Genomic DNA, 19,834 nt, shown 5'->3' on the forward strand with positions numbered 1-19,834 from the left:
AGGACAGAAATCAGTCTGGATTTTCTGACCACACACCCCTGAACGTCACAAGGGAGGGCCCAAGAAGTATGTCTGGAATTAAGCCTTAACCATGAACAATTATACCAAAGCAGGAAATAGGGAGCTGCCCATATATCAGGCAGATCTTGCCTTGCCCCAGACTCAGGCCAAAATAGAACTTAATGGCCTATTTTAAAAAATATATCTGCCTATTGTCCAACTCATCCCACCGTCTGCACTGGGCACCCAGATGGCAGCAAGCAGCCTCAGTAGGGGTACACACGGGTGGAGCCTGGTACCTGGGTGGGCTCTAAGCACCAGGCAGGAAAGCCACATCTGCATTCTATCATGGGCATCCATGGCATCATCAGAAAGAAGTCCCCGCACATAGAACACCTGTGGGAAAAACCACCAGCTGGGGATAGAATGCCCTGGGTGTAGTGGCCAGAAGATGACTGCCCCTTAGCACTGATTACCATCTCAGACAGTAGCCCCTTAAGAGTTCCTCTCTGGGAAAAGGTAGAGCCCACCTGACTCCTGTCTTCTTGGATCCATGGGTTTCCAAGGATTTGAACATCTGACTCTCTCTCTGAAGTCTAATCTTTCTTCCCAATGCCTGTGGCCTTAACCCCAAGCCAAGCCTCAGGCTATGCCTGGTCTTGTCCAACCTGGAGCCTACACACTGATTTCTGAGGCTGCACCCATTTCTACTCCTGGAAGAAGACCCCAGTTTGGGCAGTATGCTAAGAATGCATACACCATGCGTGGCCATCCAGTGCCTTGAACTGCCATCCTTATGTCCCTCTCACACTCCTTACTGCCGTCTGGATAGGCCACACGCTGCTTCTGTTTTCAGGGTACACTCATATTTTACTGACTCCCTTGTCTGGTGAGCAGCATGTCCTAACCAGGCTCTCCTGGGAGTTAACATCAATCAAAATGTAAAATCTTGCAAAGTAGAAGTGTCTTCTAGGTCATCTCCCATCCTTAACATCCCTAAGAGGCATTCTTCCCGTTTTTGCTCAGATACCTCTAGTACCAGGGAGGCCCCTGCCTCCTGCAGCCCGCATCTCACTGCTGCGCACACATGGTGTGAAATTCTGGCTCCCACCAAACACCAGTGTCTTTGGACTCTGCCTCACTGGCCCACAGTTTAGAATTCTTGGGCTTCACAAATAAATCTTTGCCTTCTTTTCTACACAACCACTCATTCCATATTCTTATCTGGAAGTGCTAACCTTGCAAAAGGCCTGGGGACCTCAGACAGATTCTCAAACCCAGCTGCAAACAGGTCTGAAAGAATGGGATATTACACTCAAGAGCATCATCATCAAGTTCGTCCCAGCCCTGCATATGGAAGGCACTTCCCAGTTCAATCTGGTTTAAATGGAATGAGCCCCCCCCAGAGGGAACAGACCAGAGACATGGAGGAGGAGGCACAGACGGGGTGGCAGCCACACCCAACTCTGACAACACAGAGAGCCCCTGAGAGGCCAACAAGGTGTCTTTTGGAAAAGGCCAGGCTCTTGATCAACGTGTGATCTGCTCCTGCTTTGGAGGGGCAGTGCGGGCACAGATGCTCATGGGATGCTGTCTGTGATCACACTCGGAAAAAATCAAGTGGTTAACCAGAGGGAGAGGGTTCCGAGACCTGCCAGGATGGTGGGTTTGCTGGGTTTTTTTTTTTTTTTAGATTACGCCTAAGGTTTGTAAGTTTGGACAGGCAAAGTAAACAATGACAACAGCAGCAGCAACAAAACAGAAACAAAGAACAGTTTACTTGTTTAAAAAAAAAAGAAGCCTCTGTTAAAAGACAGCTCCACATGGACTTGGAAGCAGCCCCACCGCCTGCCTGACCAGGGGTGACTGTGTCGTGGCTGCAAAGCAGGTGTGAAGAAAACAAACTCCAGCACATGCGGGAGGTGTCTGCTCTCCATCTCTTTTCTCCCTGCCTCTGTTTTTAGACGGGGTGGAGAAAGGGATGGGAAGGAAAGGGCTTTGACCAGCATAAAGCGACGGTATTTAGACCATGGCAAACTGAGCTATGACTTACTCCTCTCCCTCTCCTTCTCCCTCCCTCCCGCCTGCCGAAGACTGGCCTGGAGTGAAAGGAGCACAGGACCAACCGAGGACCCAGCACGTACCTGAAAGAAACCCGGTGGGATGGGGCCTCCAGGCATCCCATCATTGGGAGGAATGTTGCCAAGCACTGGGCTTGGGGCGGCTGCTGCACTCTGTGGAGACAGGAAGGTGAAGAGTTAGAGAGGCTGTACCCACAACGAAAGACACACAGTTCCAACCGCAGCCCCCACCCCTCCTGTCCGCCCATGTCCTCCATAGACCCTTCTCAATAACGCCTTTGCAGGTGTCACTTCCTAGGCAAATGATGAACTCTTGAGCCTCCATTTCCTCACCTCTAAAATAGGAGAACATCTACCACCTTGCACATGCAAGAGCTGTAGTGGGTGGCCAAAATGCAGTAGCTCTTTTAATGTAAGGAGGCCGTGCCTTACCCACTCAGCTGCTTTATGAAGTTCCTTCAGGACAGGCGGGGCACTTCATAAATGTCTGTACCCTAAGAGGCTGGCATGTTGTACAGAGCAGAAGACCAATAAATATCCACAACTTAATGAATAAACAGGCAGTCCAGCTGGGAAATGTCCCTGGAGAGGGTAAGGGAGGGCAGGTGTGTTTTGGTCCCATCAGTCCTGGGTGCTGTAGGACAGGAGGTAGGCTACACAATGTGGGGATTTGGGGGGAGGGAGGGTCATTACTTTTCCTTTTAAATGCTGCTATTCTGGCATTTACCTGGTACATCTGCTTCAACAAATGCCTCCCAGGGGTGAACAGACGTTGCTTGCCTTAGCCTGGCCACCTTCCAGACAATCTGCGCCCCACCTGTTCGTGTGGTCGGAGTGTCTGTGCCTGGCCCCATGCTGGCACAGGCACGGGGAGGCTGCCCAGGAAGGCACAGGCCTGACCATCCTGCTCCCCACCGATTTGGGCCTCAGTGGTCCCCAAATTCTGCCAGGATTGAGAATTTGAAACTGAATCACTAATCGTCTCCCAGGGGTCTGAGTGGTGCTGTGAGACAAGAGTGAGCCACTGGGGTCAAAAACGCTTTTTTTTCTCTTACAAATGCAGCCTGCTCTATCACCACCTTGAAGGAGTCCCTTCTTCCCCTTCCTCAGCCAAAAAATAGGAACCAGAACTCCAGACTTCCGATTCTGATGGAAGGATGGAAGGAAATGAGGCAGTGTATGAATTCCACAAACACACTGCATGCAGCAAAATGAAGAGATCCCCTGGGAACCAGTACAACTGGGTACAAGCAATGGTGCCTGTACTAGCAAGAGATGACCGTGGGCAAGCCAACTGGCCTTTTTACATGAGTTTCCCATAAGAAGTGGGGTGCCTCTTGTTCCGCCTGGTCTTTAGGCTTGTAGATGATTAAGTGAGCTATATTTTGTAAACCAGGAAAGCTCAGTCGTCTGGAAGCAAGGAGGACTGAGTATGGGCACACAGTAGGTGTTTTAACAGGCCCTAGGTAAAGAGAATGAGGTGGGGTTGGGCCGGCCCTTCTGGCCCAACATTTCAAAATGATTCTGCCTACAGAAAAGCAACCCTTTCTGTCACTAAAAAGGTTCTGACAACCCTCCTGCAATGTAGCGGTTTTCAGCCATTTTCATCTCATGCACATATAAACTAATTACTAAAATTCTGCAGCACATCAAAAAATATATTTTTTGCCATCTGACAAAAAAAAAAAAAAAAAAGGTATAATTTTGATTCATTCACACTAGACGGTTACTGTTGTATTGGCTGTTGTCATTTTTTTATTTGACAATCTAAGGGAAAACACGTCAGTGCCCTCACTAAATAGATACTGCATGTTCTAAAAATTCTTGCGGTACACCGGTTGAAAATCACTATGATGTGTTATCAGCATCCCAAACATCACAGATTAGGCCTTTCCACCTCCCTAGGTTTGAGGCCACAGTACCACCCAGAAGGAGGAGAAGCCAGCCACCCCCCAGTGTTATCTGGGATGAGGGCTGCCTGGGGGAATACGCCAGGTTATCCATTAGCTGCACTGTTTGTTTGTGGTTGGCGGCTCTGTGAAAATGCAACTTTTCATGATTTATGGCCAACAATTACTCCTCAGAAGCAGGAGCAGAAGAGTTTAAAAAACAATGGGGTGCGGTAACTATCCACCTATATTTTTTTCAAGTTCTTTCAGAGATTGGTTTTATATTTAACTCTTTAACCTTTCAGGATATGGTAAAGAATATGGATTTTTACTCCTCAAATAGTCAATGGCCTTAGTATGATTTTTCCCCACTCATCTTTTTTTTCTTTTTGCTAGTATTTTTTAATTGTATTTTTCCCATTACCACTTATGCCCCTCACGCCCCCTGCCCCTACTGCAATCACCACACTGTCATCCATGTCCATGAGTCTATCCCCACCAATCTTAAATCAGAGAAAAAATTCTTACAAAGGTCTGTTTCTGGGCATTTCAATTCTTTCCTATGTCTTTATTTTAATTATCAATTTTACAATGTGTTTTATTATTGCCTTTAATTCTTTAATAGACATTTTCTTGCTTATTTTTATCTACTTATCCCTCCAAACTTCAGATCACTTATAAAAGTCACCTCCCTCCCAAAATAAAAATGGTCTTATACACAGTGTTGGGTTAAAGTAGGTTTACAGTTCTAATATGTGAAAGAGTTTATTCTTGTACTATTATTTATTTATTAATCATTATACTATTTGTCTTGCTTATCATCATTATTATTGTTATTATTTCATATACTTATGACTTATCTTTTAAGTAATAATGGCTGGCAATTAAACCACCAAAGTGGATACTTAGCCCTGGCTGGTGTGGCTCAGTGGACTGAGTGCCAGCCTGCGAACCAAAGGGTCACCGGTTCAATTCCCAGTCAGGGCACATGCCTGGGTTGCAGGCCAGGCCCCTAGTTGGGGGCATGTGAGAGGCAACTACACATTGATGTTTCTTTTTCTGTTTCTCTCTCTTTCTCCCTCCCTTCCCTTCTTTCTAAAAACAAATAAATAAATAAATTTTTTAAAGACTACTTTAAAAAATTTTATTTTAAAGACTACTTAAACCTATTTTTGCCCACCTCTGTATATAAATATTTAAAGGAGAACTGACGTCTTTCTAAAACAGCGGCACCCCCCCCCCAATTAGTCACGTGTTTATTCAAGTCCACCAGTAATGCAGGATGAGTGGACTAACAATGACAATGATAGGTGGAAGCAGGCCATCAATTGGGGAAAACCAAAACCCTCTTTTGTGCAACTGACTTGTTTTTGAGATGAAGGTGAGAAAAACGGAGCTCCTACTGTGGTACGTGAAGGATCCAGTGGAGCCCAGGAGGTGTGGACGGTGGGAGCCATCTAGTCTGAGACTCAGAAAGGCCTGGCGCTTTCACACCATCTGTCCCTGAACCCTCAAGGTGGTCTTCTGAGGTAGACACAAACACCTCCACTTTACAGACAAGAATGAAGAGTAGGCTCAAGACAACTCTTTTCTATTTGCCTTCTTCAGGAAGTCCAGACCTATTCTTCCTCAGCCTTCAGCCCAGAAAAACAATGCTTTGTTTTCAAAGAGCTGAAAAGCTACACTAATTCTATTCCTTAAACTAGCATTTACCATTTAGTTTAAAAACACTTTCGTATTTTATAACACAGCAAAGTAAAAAGAAAATTAGTCACTGCATTTTGTTAAATAATGTCATAAGCACTTACCCTCCCCATAAGTGGTCAAAGGAAACCTGATTGTTTTTAACTAGACCTATTATTAATATATGTCGATGTATCATTATTTAACTAATTTAATTAACAGGCATTATATCAGTGTTTGGTAACCTGGTAATTACAAATTGGCTTCTCTTTGGTATTTCTGACTTACCTTTTGGATCACTTCCTTTTGAAATGGTTTACACTAGCCATCTGTAGATCTACTTTCATGGTAAAACATTCATGCCCTTTGCTATCTGGGTATATGACTTTTTCCCTTAGTGATATATAAGAGCTTTTTATGTATTATGAATATAACATAAGCATATCTTATAACTTTTTAAAAAACCTGTTAAATAAAAACTTGAACCTGAGAGCATTGCTTTCCCCTCACTCCAAGATCTCATTTTCTATGAAATCAGGAATGACTCAGTAGTTCTAGGAACTGGTGGTGGGTGGGTGGGTGGGTGGGTGGTCCACAGTCCCTTGAATGTCAGGGCTGAGGTGACCATGATTTAGTAAATGGACTGTGTAATTCTCTGCTCTGCATCTGGGTGTGGTATGGACTTCTGATACCCTTAAACAAAAGGAAGGCCATGTTAGCAGTGACTAAGGTGGCAGGTAGCTAAAGAGATGACTTTTATCATTTAAAGCCTCTTCCAGCAGCAAAATTAAGTAGTCTGCAGTGCTTAAATTTGTGTCCTGAATTGTAAGTTATTACTATTCTTTGATTATGAGGTAAAAAAACTGAGAATAACGAAAAACTTTTCAAAGGGCAGAAAATCATGAAGACAATGAAAAGCAGCAACCAGTCTAACAGGGTGACAAAAGGGTTAAGAAGACAGGGCCCCCACCCCCACACTTCAACAGCAAGCGCAGTTTTATAGTCTCGAAGACCCAGCACAAAGTGAGGCATACAGCAGGTGTTCAATAAATGATTATAACTTTTATTATTCAGAGACCTGCTTAAACCTGGCCATCTGGAGCCAGGCCTTTCCAGGTTACCAGTAATTGGCCTCTCTCTGTGGCTTCCAACTTGGAGTTCAAGTTCCATTAAGGCACTCAGCAAAGCACCTCATGTGAGTTTTCTCTAAAAACCCAAAACCCAAACTAAAACCCCCTGATGTTCACTGAGGCCTACAGCAGGCTAGGGCTGTGGTAGGTGCATGGGACAGAAGACCCTCACTGGAGCAGGAAAGAGTACTGGTCTCAGTAACCAGAGACAAGGCCCCCCCCCCCCCCACCAATGGGCTCAGCCCTAGCTGGGACCCCATGCACAAGCCCTTTCTCACTGTGTGCCTCAGTTTCCTCACATGTCCAATGGAGGAGTCAGAGAAGATGACTTCAAGAGCCCTTCTACCTCCAAGCTGATCTCCCAGCCCAATCTACACACCCAGGGGGACAGGGACTAGAAACAGCAACTCCCGCATGAACAGAAGGACAATCCTCTTTCCAGAGGGCCCTGCACTTTAACTCTCCTCTGCATTATGGAACAGTTAGATATCAAATGTTAAAAACCATCAACAAACCTATTCGTTATTGGAGCCTGCAGGTAACAGCCGATGACATTTGGGCTTCCCCAACCCCTGGCCCTCCTCACCAACATTTACCCATATATGCATACATCGTCGTCGGCAGCCGTCCGTCTCGAGAGACGATGGTGTAGCTTCTTAAGAGTCTATCTGCACCGCCGAGAATGGCTGTGCAGTCCGACTCGGGAGTGACATGGTATCTGTCTCCTCCCGTGTTGAATCGACATCTTGCGATGACGCTGAAGCTACAGAGCCTGGGCAGGGTAATATGGAGGGTCTGCTGTTGCCCATGCAGCAGACCCCCCCTCTCTTCGCAGCTGAAGGGTCCAAGGGAAAGACGGAGTCAATACAGCTTGGCTTCAGGTGCGCCGCAGGAGTTGCCGGTGTTGACTACAACGTCAAACCGCCTTAGGGACTCCGGCTCCGGATTTTCTGTCGGGGTTTACTCCCTTAGCCTTTCCCCTGAAGAGGTATGCCGCAAGGCAGCGGAGGTTTTTTGGAGTCAGAGTTTTCCTTCTCTGATGTGCCCTGACTGGAAGATCGAACCAGCGACACCTAGCTCGCAGGCCGACGCTCAATCCACTGAGCTAAACCAGCCAGGGCATCAAATCTCTATAGTTCAGCATTAAATAGGGATCTTCTGGGCGACTGCTGAAAGTAGCTTGTGTCTGCCCTTCCTAAGATTAAAAATGGAAGATTCATTTTTCTAGAAAAATAAGTCTTTAGTACCCTCTTGACATTTTATGCATGGATTCTAGCAAAGTTTTGGTATATGCATACATACATGGACTAAAAAGGCAGAATCCATCAGCTATGCAGTTTGGTAACTTGTGCATTTTTACAAAGCTAACTTAAACTTCTTTCTAAATAGAAAACAGGCCTTGTAGGGTGGCAAGGCCCACTTCGGCCAGCTGCATCCTCTAAGCCGCCTGGGTAGAGTCCACTGGAAAAGTCCAAGGTGTCTTCAGACAACTGCCTGAAGCTCTGGAAGTATTTTAGTTTTGTTTACAGCTGAGGAGACTTCCAAGGAGGGCTGATGCCTCAACTTTCCCCCTGAAGAGGGTTTCTTTACGATCCCAGGGTGGTTCCACAGCCACTGGGGCCCTCATGGTGTGCGCCAAACACACACCGGCTGGTTCACACCAGTGCCACTTCAACTACAGGCATCCCTCGTCATCCAAATCTGGTTGCATTGAGGGGTACCTGAACACCTCCACTGACCCAGAGTAAGTATATTCTCTCCTCCCACCCACTCCACCCGCTACCAGTGAAGAAGCAGGGTTCAAACCTGGGGCCTTGGAATCTAAGCAACTGTGAGGAGCCTTGAAAGCTGTGCTAAGGAATTTGGGCTTTCTGCTCTAGGCAACAGGGAAGGATTCTAAGCAGAAGACTGGCCTCTGAGAACCCCTACTTACCTGGCACCAAGCATCCCAATATATCACTGGCAAACCTTCCAATACCCAGAGAACCCAAAGCTCTAAGAACAAACAGACTTGGCAAGCCCTGGATGTCGTGCTGGGCCCTTTCCTCACTCCATGCAAGAAGGTCCCTGTAAAGAAACCAAGAGACAAGAGCCTCTCATCTAGCATTGTAGTATCTCATGGTAGGGGACAAGCATTCGTGTGTTTTTCAAGAAGTGAGAGTACAGGGGATATTCCCTACAAGGTTTTATCTTCCAGCCTCACACTAAGAACCCCAGTTATCCTCACTCACAGACCAGCATGAGTTCCCCCCACCCATTTTTTTCTCTGTCTTAAAAATGGTTCTATGCACATGAGACTCCTGGACAAGTGAATAACAACAAATGCTCAGAGTAAACCTTGGGACTCCTGCCAGGTCGGCCAACCCCTCCTGATTGATTTACAAGGCTACAAAATGGAACTGTGCTGTGCAAATCCCCTCCTTCCTCACCCCACCCCAATACTCAGGCCTCAGCGTGTCGCAGCATGGGGCCCACATGTGAAACCATTAAGTGAGGCCTTCCTTGACTGAAACTCAACAAAGACCAGGTGCCAAGCACCCAGGACACAGGGGTACGTGGGTTGGCTGTGTGCAAAACTGAAGGTCATGACCACGTGGCAAGCACCCAGGACACAGGAGTACGTGGGTTGGCTGTGTGCAGGAGTGGAGGTCACATAGGGGACTGAGGACATTCCCACACTGACTACACAAGGAGGACAAGTGAGAAACAAAAGCCTCTCAGTGATGCTTGTGTTGGGGGTGGGAGGGATGTTTGCACTGGTGTCATCGAGGCAGAGGCTTCAGCCTTCTGTGCAAAATACTGGAGTGACCTGGGGACTTTCCCAGAGGAACTTTCAGCAGCACCCACAAACTGAAGATGTTGGTGAGGGAATGGCATCACCCAGATGGAAAGGCTAAGACCAAGAAAGTGGTATCAAAAGAGGGAAGGTACAGGGGTGAGGCCTCTGGGTTTTATGCAGAGGCCGCAGAAGAGAATCGGTTTTGGAGATGAGGAGCTCTCATTCTGCAGTGTGGGAAAGACACAGAGCTGTTGCTACATGAAGAGACAAAACCAGCTGGTGTTAAAAATAGGTTCAGATGACACACGGGAGTGAGTGACACAGGATCCCTGCCTGCAAATAGCCAAGGTGCCGTCACGTGGAAGGAGGACGTGCTCTCCCAGGGCCAAGGGACGGCCTGGGTCCAGCAGTAGATGAGATGTTCCGGTCTACCAAAAGCTTGTCCAGTTCAGAGCAGTAGAGAGCTGCCTTGGGAAGTGGTGGGTTGGCTATGTTAACTTGGGGTGGCTCACAGTCAGGAAGTGGCAAGACCACATTACAAATCAAAATTATGTGGGCTTGACCTCCACTCGGCCACATCAGAGCCACGCTGACTGTCTCAGCCTTACTTGCCTCTCTATTAAAGGGGAGAGCCACAATACCTAGTAGTGCCTGGTGTCTCCTGGAGGTTACATGAGAAGAGCCCTAGACTGAGAGTCAGGGGGCTGGGACCCACCTACTGTATGACCTGGACAAACTTTCTTGCCCTTGGGTCTCTGCTCAGCTGTAAACCAGGTAGCTGAGATCCTGCTGTTCCAAGGAAACAGTGAGCATCACACTGAGCTGTTAGCCAAGCCACCTGAAAAAAGGCCACGAGTAGATGAAAAAAGCCCCAACCGCCGAGCCAGGCCATCAGTGAGGTATCCTGACATCACAGCTTCTTCCCAGAAGTGCCATGTCACTTCTGTCTCCTGGGGTAAGAGGATGAACATAGGAATGCAGAGAGGGAGCACAAAGGGAAGCAACCGACCCCAAAAGTGAGGAGAGGAGGAAGGGGATACTGTTTGCTCCTCAATACCCCTGGGAAGAAGTCATTTCTGTTTACTGGTAAGGAAACTGAAGCACAGAAAGGCGCACTATCCCAAGCGACTCTCACCTTAGTCTCTCTGTCCCTCCACTCCCTACCTTGGGTTCAAGAAACCCAAATAACAGTGTCTCACCCCACTCCCCAAACCCTGCTGTTCTCAAGAGTTCTGTGTTTTTTGACGCTTATGAAAAGAAATAACAGGCAGGTCACTACAAATGTAAGGTAAGCACAGAGCATTCTCTGCATTTGGCATCATCTACATCCTGCTCTGCCCTAAGCTGACTGACCTCCTCCTAACTCTGGTCCTTTTGACAAGAATTTCACAGAGATGGCCTTCACCAAGGAATGGGGCGTGGGGGGTGGTGATAGAGTGAGTGAGTATGCGTGAGTGTGTGTGTGTGTGTGAGAGTGTGTGTGTGAGTGTGCGTGTGTGTGTGTGTGTGTGTGTGTGTGTGTGTTGCACAATCCCACTGAAGAGCCTGTTGGATCTAACTGGCAAATTACCCTGAGAAGAGAAAGAGAAACAAGGCAGGTGGGAGCTTTGCACAGGTTGCCAGTACTTTGTACACATTGGATGCGCTCAGCAAACACTGGCTCCTGGAGCTGCCTGGGATGCGCTATGCCCACTGGGACAGAGGACGACAGAAGCGGGGCTCTGCCCTCAGGTCTGGAGGATGACATGAGTCTCAGTGACAGAGAACTGAGGGATGTGGGAAGGTGTTCTGGGCAGGTGCTGCGAGGCGGGGATTAGGGGGATCAGGGAGGCTTTATGGAAGAGGTGGCACTCAAGCCAGGGCCTTAAGGGATGGCAGGACTCGAAGATGCGGGAGGTGATACAGACGTGAGAGATTACTGCTGTCATCCTAACCCTCCCTGAAAACCAGGCCTTCTGGCAGCCTCTCCTTCAGAGCACAAATCCTACCAGGCCTCTGCCCTCGCCAGAGCTTCATCCCATTTCTGGTTGCAGGGTAGGCTTGGGTCTTACTTGTTCCCCCTCCCCCAAGAAAAGGGGGCTCTTCCAAAGAAGGGGAGCCATCCACCCAGTCTGAGAAGGCTGTCACTGCTAATCCAGCTAGCCCAGCTCACCTTAATGTGGCTTATCCAGTTTCTATCCCCAACCCATCCAACAACCCACTAGGGACTACAGATGAAAACACAGAGGCTCTGAGATGTCAAGGGACTTATCCAAGGTCACATAGTTTGAAATGGGCAGAACTGGAAGTCAAGTTCAGATGTGTTAAAAGAAGAGCCTGGTTCTTGGCTGTGCCCAGGCTCTCTGGTCTACCTTTTAAAACTGATGTTTAAAGACGGCTGCCTGCCCTGGCTGGTGTGGCTCAATATATTGAGTACCAGCCTGCAAACTAAAGGGTCGCTGGTTCAATTCCCAGCCAGGGCACATGCCTGGGTTGTGGGCCAGGTCCCCGCTGGGGGCACACGAGAGGCAATCACACATTGATGTTTCTCTCCCTCTCTTTCTCCTTCCATTCCCCTCTTTCTAAAAATAAATAAATAAAATCTTAAAATTAAGGCAGCTGCCTGAGGCAAAGTCTAGATTCAAAGCCCAGCCCTTCTGTGCTCCAGAAGCTGGCGTTCTTAGGCAGGTCACTTTACCTTTCTGAGTCCTTCATCATCATCTGTAGAATAGGAGAGCCCTCTACCCTTTGCAAGGGTGTGGGGAACTCAGGTAAGGGGCTCAGGCATGATAGCTGCTCAGCAAACAGAAGCCTCTGAGCCAGCAATACAGCACCAGGCAGGTGACAGATGCAGAGGAGGGTGGGGAATAAAAGGGGGCCAGGGCTCTTGGAAGGCACAGTCCTCTGTGCCATTCTTCTAAGGCATGGCCTCTCGCTACCTTTCGTTAGAAAAATACCCTTTTTTAAAATTAAGAAATGAAAAAAGGGCACACCCCAGTGAGAAGATTTCCAAAACAAAGAGAACTAGCTTCTGTGTGCTGAGAAGGCCACAGCCACCATTCCCCTGGGCCCTGCCCATCTATCCCAGGAAGCATCCAGCTTCTTCTGGGAACTGGATCAAAGGGCACAGTTTGTGTAAGAGGTGGAGCCCCATGTAATTAATACCTGGTTATACTCTGGATCCCAGCCAGGGCGCCCTCTTCCATGTGCAAATGCCTCCCTAGTTGGGCTAGATGACACAGGATGCGCATCCTAGGCATGTACACTCAAGACAAGGGAGATTAAGGGCTAGAGGTGCCCCCACAAATGAACAGTGCACAGTGCAGAGTGGATCAACAGCACACCACTTGTACATGCTGGTTTTCTTTTTAAAGAGAGATGAGCTTCAGGTCCTGGTTTACACCATTAGCAAAAGACACACACACACACACACACACACACACACACACTTACTCACTCACTGTCTTAAAGGAGCTACTTACAACTGCAAACATGTCATAGGCTAGTGACAGCTCCTTAACAAGAACACTGGCAGCTGCTTCTGGAAAAGTGGAAAATTCCCTGGCGTGGGCCCGCACACATGCTTAGCTCCAATGACAACTTAATCTTGCCAGGATTGAGGTGTGCAGAGAACAAAAAAACTGCCTGCTTCTAGAAACTTTTTTTTCTAAGTTTAAAAGAAATCGTTCAAGGCATAGCCCTCAGAACATCTTTCAAGAATGGGAGTCCACACTTTGCTCAGCTGGCACCCAAGTTAGTGTGGACAGAGTCACTTCCCTCAGCTCATCCTCTCCCGTGACAGGACAAACATGCCTTGCCAGAGTCCCCTCATAGCAGAGCAGGGAAGTTTAAACTTGGCTGGGAAGGGGTGGGTAGATGAAGGGACCGGGAATCCCAGGGCTCTCTTGATAGGCGAGGAAGCCAGCTAGCAGCCTACAACCATGGTTTGCAGGGTGGGACGCACAGGCTCAGAGCTGAGCAGATGCCACCTAAGCCTTTAAACCATGCACTAATTGCGCTAATTTAGCTAACAGTCTCTGTTTCGTCCCCACCCCAGTCAACCAGCGTCCTTTGGTACTGCTGGAGAGATGCAAGCTGTTGGCTTTACTGTTATTTTGTCAGCCATTAAACGATTCATCGGAGTCATTAATTGATTTATTACTGCTGCCTGCTTAGAGGCTTTAGCAAATAAAGAATGATGTAGGTCACAATGCAAAGGAAATTGGACGAAACAACGTCAAAAGAAGTTGGGTACTTAGTCTGCTACTGTCCACTCAGGCGGCCCTCCACACCCAGCTATCAGATGGGTGATGGTGCAGCTAGCTCTCCTGCCTGAAATCTGGGTCCCAGCCTGCCTCCCACTCAAGGCACCAGTGTTGCCAAAGATGTAGAAGGCAGAGAACCTTGTCTGGAGGACTCTGGCAGCCGGCACCTGCCAGGCTAAGTCACCAGCAACTGCGTACGCACGAGGGAGAGGAAACCTATAGCTGTCCACCAGGTGGCTGCTGGGTTGCAATGGCTGAGCCTGTGTCTCAGACCTTCAGGGCACCAGGGAGGCCAGGGAAAGGCCCCCCAGCAAGGGCTCTCCACCTCTGGAGGCGCTGTGCTCTGGCCACAATTCCTCGCTCTCCCTCCACTGCCCACAGGAGTGACACGACAAGAACAGCTGATAACAATAGGTGTGTCCCTGTGCCTGGCCCTTCAGTATCCATCTCTGATCCTCTAACAGCCCCTATGTTAGAGAGAAGAAAATTAAAGCTCCAGGAGTTGACCTGACCATGGTTACAATCAGGCCAGGAAGTGGCAATCCTGGGATTTGAACCTAAGCCTACATGACTTCCAAGTCCACATTTCTTCCCCCTACAACACTGTAGCTGACACAAAAGGTGCTACAGCTCAACCTCAATGATAACCCCAACAAAAACCAGCAGGTGAACAAGAACAGGTCAACCCCCTCCTTCTCAGAGCCCCAGGTGCCTCATTTATAAAATGACAGGGTTAATATGGGTGGGCCCTGAAACTACACGGAGGAGTGACACTGCACCACTCAGTCCCCTCTACCTAAATCCCAGCTGCCCTGGCCCACTGCAGTGCTGACAGGCTGGCCGTGCACTCAGCATGAATCATGCTGCCTTGTGCTCCCTTCTTGCTGTGAAGGTTCCTTGTGTCCGGAAGCAAGCCCTCCCATGGTTTCCCCTGCAGCCCTATCTGCCCTTCAAGCCCCAGCCAAAAGACAGCCGGTCCAGGAAGCCTTCCCGGATTAGGCCAGGCACCCAGTAAGTACACAATAAAGGTTTGCTGTGCTAGATCAGACTAGGGAGAAATAATTCTCATCCCTCCCTGATCCAAGTCCCCAGGTTCTGAGCAAACCCGAGGGATTAATATTGATATTGGGGAGGTGCGGGTGGGGGGCTAGAATGGTCATTTTACAGAAATGTGAACACCCCAAAAAAGAGGATTAACTGGTCACAGATACTGTGTGTGCACACATGCACGTGTACTTGTGTGCATGTGTCTGTCTGCCTCTGAGGCAGGAAAGGTCCTAGCTCTGGTACCTAGTGTCCCCCAGGAACCAAACACGGCTGGTCTGGTTGACTCAAATGCTGTGATCACAGATATCAGCCCCTGAAAGACACATCACACCCTCAATCCACCCACTGGCATCTAGAACAGAGCCCACCGGCAAGTGTTCAGAGGGTGGATGACTGTTTACATCTGCTCCGAAAGTGATGCAGATAGGCTGAAGAGGTAGGCCAAGTATACCCCAAGAACCGGTATGCTTCAGGGCTTGATACAGACACACCCCGTAGACACCTGAGTCTGTACCCTGCTGAAGTCTGATGGAGTGGCAGGGCAAGGCAGGGCTGCTCCTTCAGAACTCCCACCAAGAGGTCCACGTATATTTATTGGGTGTCTACCAGGCACACAAGGCAGGGCTTTCTTGTTAACATCCCCCAAGAATGGGTCCAGAGCATCCTAGAACACATATATCCTTTAGGATCCTGGTGAGAAGCTCGCTAAAGGGGCAGCGCCAGGACCCCGGCCTGAGAGGACCAGAGAAGATACCTGACTAATCAAAGGCTTGTGAAGGGACAGAGCAATTAATCTACTAAAAATCAGACCCAAACTTGGTTTCTGAAACAGACAAGGGATTTCCCATAGAGGTGGTCCACCCCACGCCCTCCCTCCATCAATTCATAGGGTATTGAAAGCACAAAGGTCTTTATACAGACCTTCATCGGGGTCTCACAAATTATTCTTTAAGTGCCATTAGAAAAAAAACAACCTATTATTATTTACATATATTTAGTCCTCTTAGCTAACTTACAAAGGCCTTTCTTCCCCCATATTTATTTGATGAATATGCCCAACCACCCTCTGAAACACTCTCTTCCACTCTCTCCCGTGGACGTTAACTCTTCGTCCTTTATGTTATGTGTTCCTCATCACAGCCCTTGTCACATTTGACTGTTAATTCCTTATTAAATTAGCCAGCTGTCTGCACAGGGATAGGGGCAGGAATGGTGCGCACAGCACAGAGAAGGTGCTGGCTCAGTAAATATTTTTTAGATGCATCAAGGCCTTGCAGAAACCCAGCTTTTCAAGAATAGTCACCACATCTACAAGGTCAAATTCCAAGACTAGCTAACTCACTCAACTACTAACTTACCATTTGGAGACATCCATACAACTTAATCCCTCCCCTCCAAATACACCACACACACATGCATGCACATACTCCAGCACATACACCTCCATGCCCATGCATGTCTCAGGACACACTCTTCCCTCTGCCTATAAAACCCAAGCTTTGGGTATTCAGAAAACCTAGGTGCTAGTGCTGCTCAGCCTTTGCTGGCAAATGAGTTGGCCAGGCCACTTCTCCTAGAGCCACTGGGCACCTCATTAAAATGAGATCACTGTTATGCCTCCCCTCCTAACTAAGACAGCTATGAAGACTGCATAAGCTAATGCTGAACAAAGCATTTGTACTTCCATAGAAGGACAAAGGCTATGAGAGGAAGTGGGGTGGCCTCAAGGGGTTCAACTTCCCCTTCTCATTCCAACTTTGGAAGTCAAGACTGGGCCCAGGGAGCTGGGTATAGTGAGAGGATCCAAGTGGTTTTCATGAATTGCTAAGATCTAGCTGCCTCTCCCCACCTCAGCCAAGCCTCCTTTCCATCCCCAAAGCAAAGCCTGTTTCTTCTCAGACAGGTTGGATGCCCTGGCTATTGGCCTGCCTGAAGAGAGATGTTTGTTCCACTAGCCCAAAGAGCCACTTTTTCCACAGGCCCCTTAAAGAGAGAACTTACTACCTTCAGGCAGAGGTGGGAGGGAACCACTCCTGGACTTGGCTAGAAGCTGAGGGGGACAGCAGGGCAGAGGTCCCACCCCAAGATGCCTTTTTCTGTGCACCAGAAAATGTGCCCCAGAGAAAGAGGACTCCTCTGCCAATCACAGTTAGACCCTCCAAACCACAGATTTGTAAGAGACGTGGTTCTTGGGATTAGAGGCAAGACACAGGACAAGCCCTGAGCTCACTCAGGAGGAATGTGTCCTCCTCCTCCTCCCTGCTGGTTGAAGCGCTCACTTCACATGAAACGAGAACTTAAGAGACAGAAAGAAGAGAGGGGCAAGAAACAGAGGAGGGGGAAGGCAGAGACTGGGCTCTCTGGGCCCACGGGGACCTCCGGCTACATTCCCTGTACTTATTATGTCCTGGAATGGCTTCAGCCCTTCACCAATTAGCTCCTGGGGGACATTTTGTGCTACTGTTATTTTCCCAGCTTGACAAACTCCCCCATCACCTTTCATTTACCGACATAAGAAATCTTAGTCATCCACCAATGCCCAGCTCAAATGTCCCTGCTTCCCCGCCCAGAGAAGTACCCAAGCCTCTGAGTAGGTTCATGAACTAAAAGTCACTATTAGAAGATACCTATCTCCACCTGCAACCCTCTCACAAGGGACCCAATGAAACATTTGATACCAACAAACTCCTAACCAAAGGTTGCTGGTGTTGTGGACAGAGCACTGAACCAAGAGCAAGAACTTCAGCTCCACAGCTAATTCAGAAAGGGACTCAATTCACCTGACTCAAGACATCCCCCCCACAAATACAAGATAATACCCTATTGGGGTTGGCATGAGCATTAAAGAAAACAATGAGCTAATGGAAGGGCTATGATCTCCTCTCAGCCTCTCTTTTCCTCCCATTCCAACCTCCCGTTTTCTTGGGCCTCCAGCTTCAGTCACAAGGAGTACTCACTGGTGCCTAGCCTCCGCACACACCATCCCCCCCACCTGGAATACGCACCTCCTTGCCAGTTTCTGCCATTCCAATCCATTTTTCCATCCCTCAGGCCACCCTGGGCACTGGACAGGATGACTTCTTCATCTTCAAGCCCACATGAAACTCTAACCTGACTCTTCCAGCATTACTTCAAAAGATTTTATTTATTTTACTTTTTAGAGAGGGCAAGAAACATCAATTTGTGAGAGATACACCAATCAGTTGCCTCTCACACACTCCCAACTGGGGACCTGGCCTGCAACCCAGGCATGTGCCCTGACTAGGAATCGAACTGGTAACCTTTCGGTTCACAGGCCAGCATTCAATCCACTGACCCACACCAGCCAGGGCTCTCCCAGCATTTTCTACTTGGCCTTATTATATGGACAAAGGATTTCCTTATAGGACTACTGGATCCAAAAAGGGAAATCCAAATATTTACTATATCTAGTAATCAATAACCATTGATGACGGGTAGGGACTGTGAAAGAGCTTTTTGGACAAAGCTAGGCCTGGCTCTTCTGGGAAATGTCTTCCTTGTTTTTCTCTTTTGTAAGACGTAGCTTTAAAGAACAGAACATCCTTTCATAAACCTAAATGTTAAGGGGACAAAGAGGGACCTTATCTTCCAAAGATCTCCATGCTTCTCTCCTCATACACTCGCTGAAGGACAGAAACATGAAAACCTTAGAAAAAAACCTGAATTTGAATCTTGGTTCTGTTCTTAGCTTGAAACCTATAAGTTACTTAGACATGGCAGGACCACCCTTGATGGATGACCAAGCTCCCCTCACTACTGAAAATCTGGTCTAAAGCAGCCCATTTTTCTTCTATTCTTATCTAATTCCATTTGAGGCTATGGCCTGAGTCTTTTCCACTGAAGAAAGGAGTTTTTAATTTGATTTGGGTAGTCCACAGGCCTTTAGAGACATTGAAACTAGACCCTTAGAGCAAGAAGGAATCCCATAGTTCCCTCTGTTACAGAGACAGCCCCCAGATCTGGCCGTGGACAGGAAAGATCTGGGACTTGGGTCTCCCAAGATGTTTGTGCCTTGGTGGTCTCATCTAGGAAACTGGGATAAAAAGCCCTGCTTCACAATTTGTGAAAGTGAAGTTTCTGCTTCCTACCCGAGAGCAGTTTCTGGCCTATTCCCCAGGTGCTCCATAAATACTTATTGAATGGACATCCTTCTAAGCCCTCCTCTCAGCCTTTTCTCCACTGAGAAGGCCTCAGGCCCTATAGGGACAAGCTGGCAGTGCTCAGCTGTAGAGCCTCAGAGCATTCCCACCCCTGTGTCCCAGGAATGGAAACAAACCATCACTCTAGAAGTCACCAAGGGAAGCTGATCCCAACCTCCCAACAACCTCCGCTCCTTTGTTTCACATCTGACCGATCTTCTAGTAAAGATTCTGAGGGTTAAGTGTCTTCACAAGGTCACAGTTCTTCCTGGCTGGGTCCAGTCCTCAAACATCCACATACCCAGCTCCCTCCAGTGGGAACCAGAAGGAAGACTTCAGTCACAGGAGGGAAAAAAAAAACAAAACACAACAACCAGAAACCAAAAACATAACCCTACAATTGGGCTCTCTGATCTGGCACCAGTTTGGGGCAGGTCTCACTGGTAAAGTCTGTACAATGGTGACTTCCCATCTGTAAAATGGGAAATCACCATCCCCTACCTGTCCCACCTCACGCAGGAGTGTGGAGAAACAAAACGAAGAAACAGACACGACACTGGTATGAATAGAAAGACAACAGCATACCCTGCCTACAGACAATCAAAGGAGCTGCGAAGAAAGGAGGATGTTAAGTCACAGAGTCAGGCCTTGGCTAGCTGTCCCCATGATCCCCTTCCACTAATCTATAAAACAAAGGGTTGAATGTGATTCCTGGTCCCCAAACCTGGCTGCACATCAAAATCACCTGGGGACTCTGCAATAGCCCAGCTGCCCACCCTCCCCAGGCTGCAGTGAGGCTTCAGGGGTCTACCTTTTGGGAG

General features: G+C 48.1%; 1 protein-coding gene across 4 annotated transcripts in view; it reads right to left on the bottom strand.

The window, feature by feature from the left end:
• Nucleotides 1-19,834, bottom strand: part of SSBP3 (single stranded DNA binding protein 3) — a 156,615-nt gene that overhangs the window by 40,428 nt on the left and 96,353 nt on the right. For all 4 annotated transcript variants that reach the window (XM_090269519.1, XM_090269520.1, XM_090269521.1 and 1 more), the window contains exon 5: nt 2,145-2,234. In XM_090269519.1, coding sequence (XP_090125645.1) covers nt 2,145-2,234 — 90 coding nt within the window. The remainder of the gene's footprint in view (nt 1-2,144; nt 2,235-19,834) is intronic.

Source organism: Furipterus horrens, unplaced genomic scaffold (assembly GCF_987537825.1).
Source record: "Furipterus horrens unplaced genomic scaffold, mFurHor1.1.pri manual_scaffold_3, whole genome shotgun sequence".
In the NCBI taxonomy this organism is placed as follows: domain Eukaryota; kingdom Metazoa; phylum Chordata; class Mammalia; order Chiroptera; family Furipteridae; genus Furipterus; species Furipterus horrens.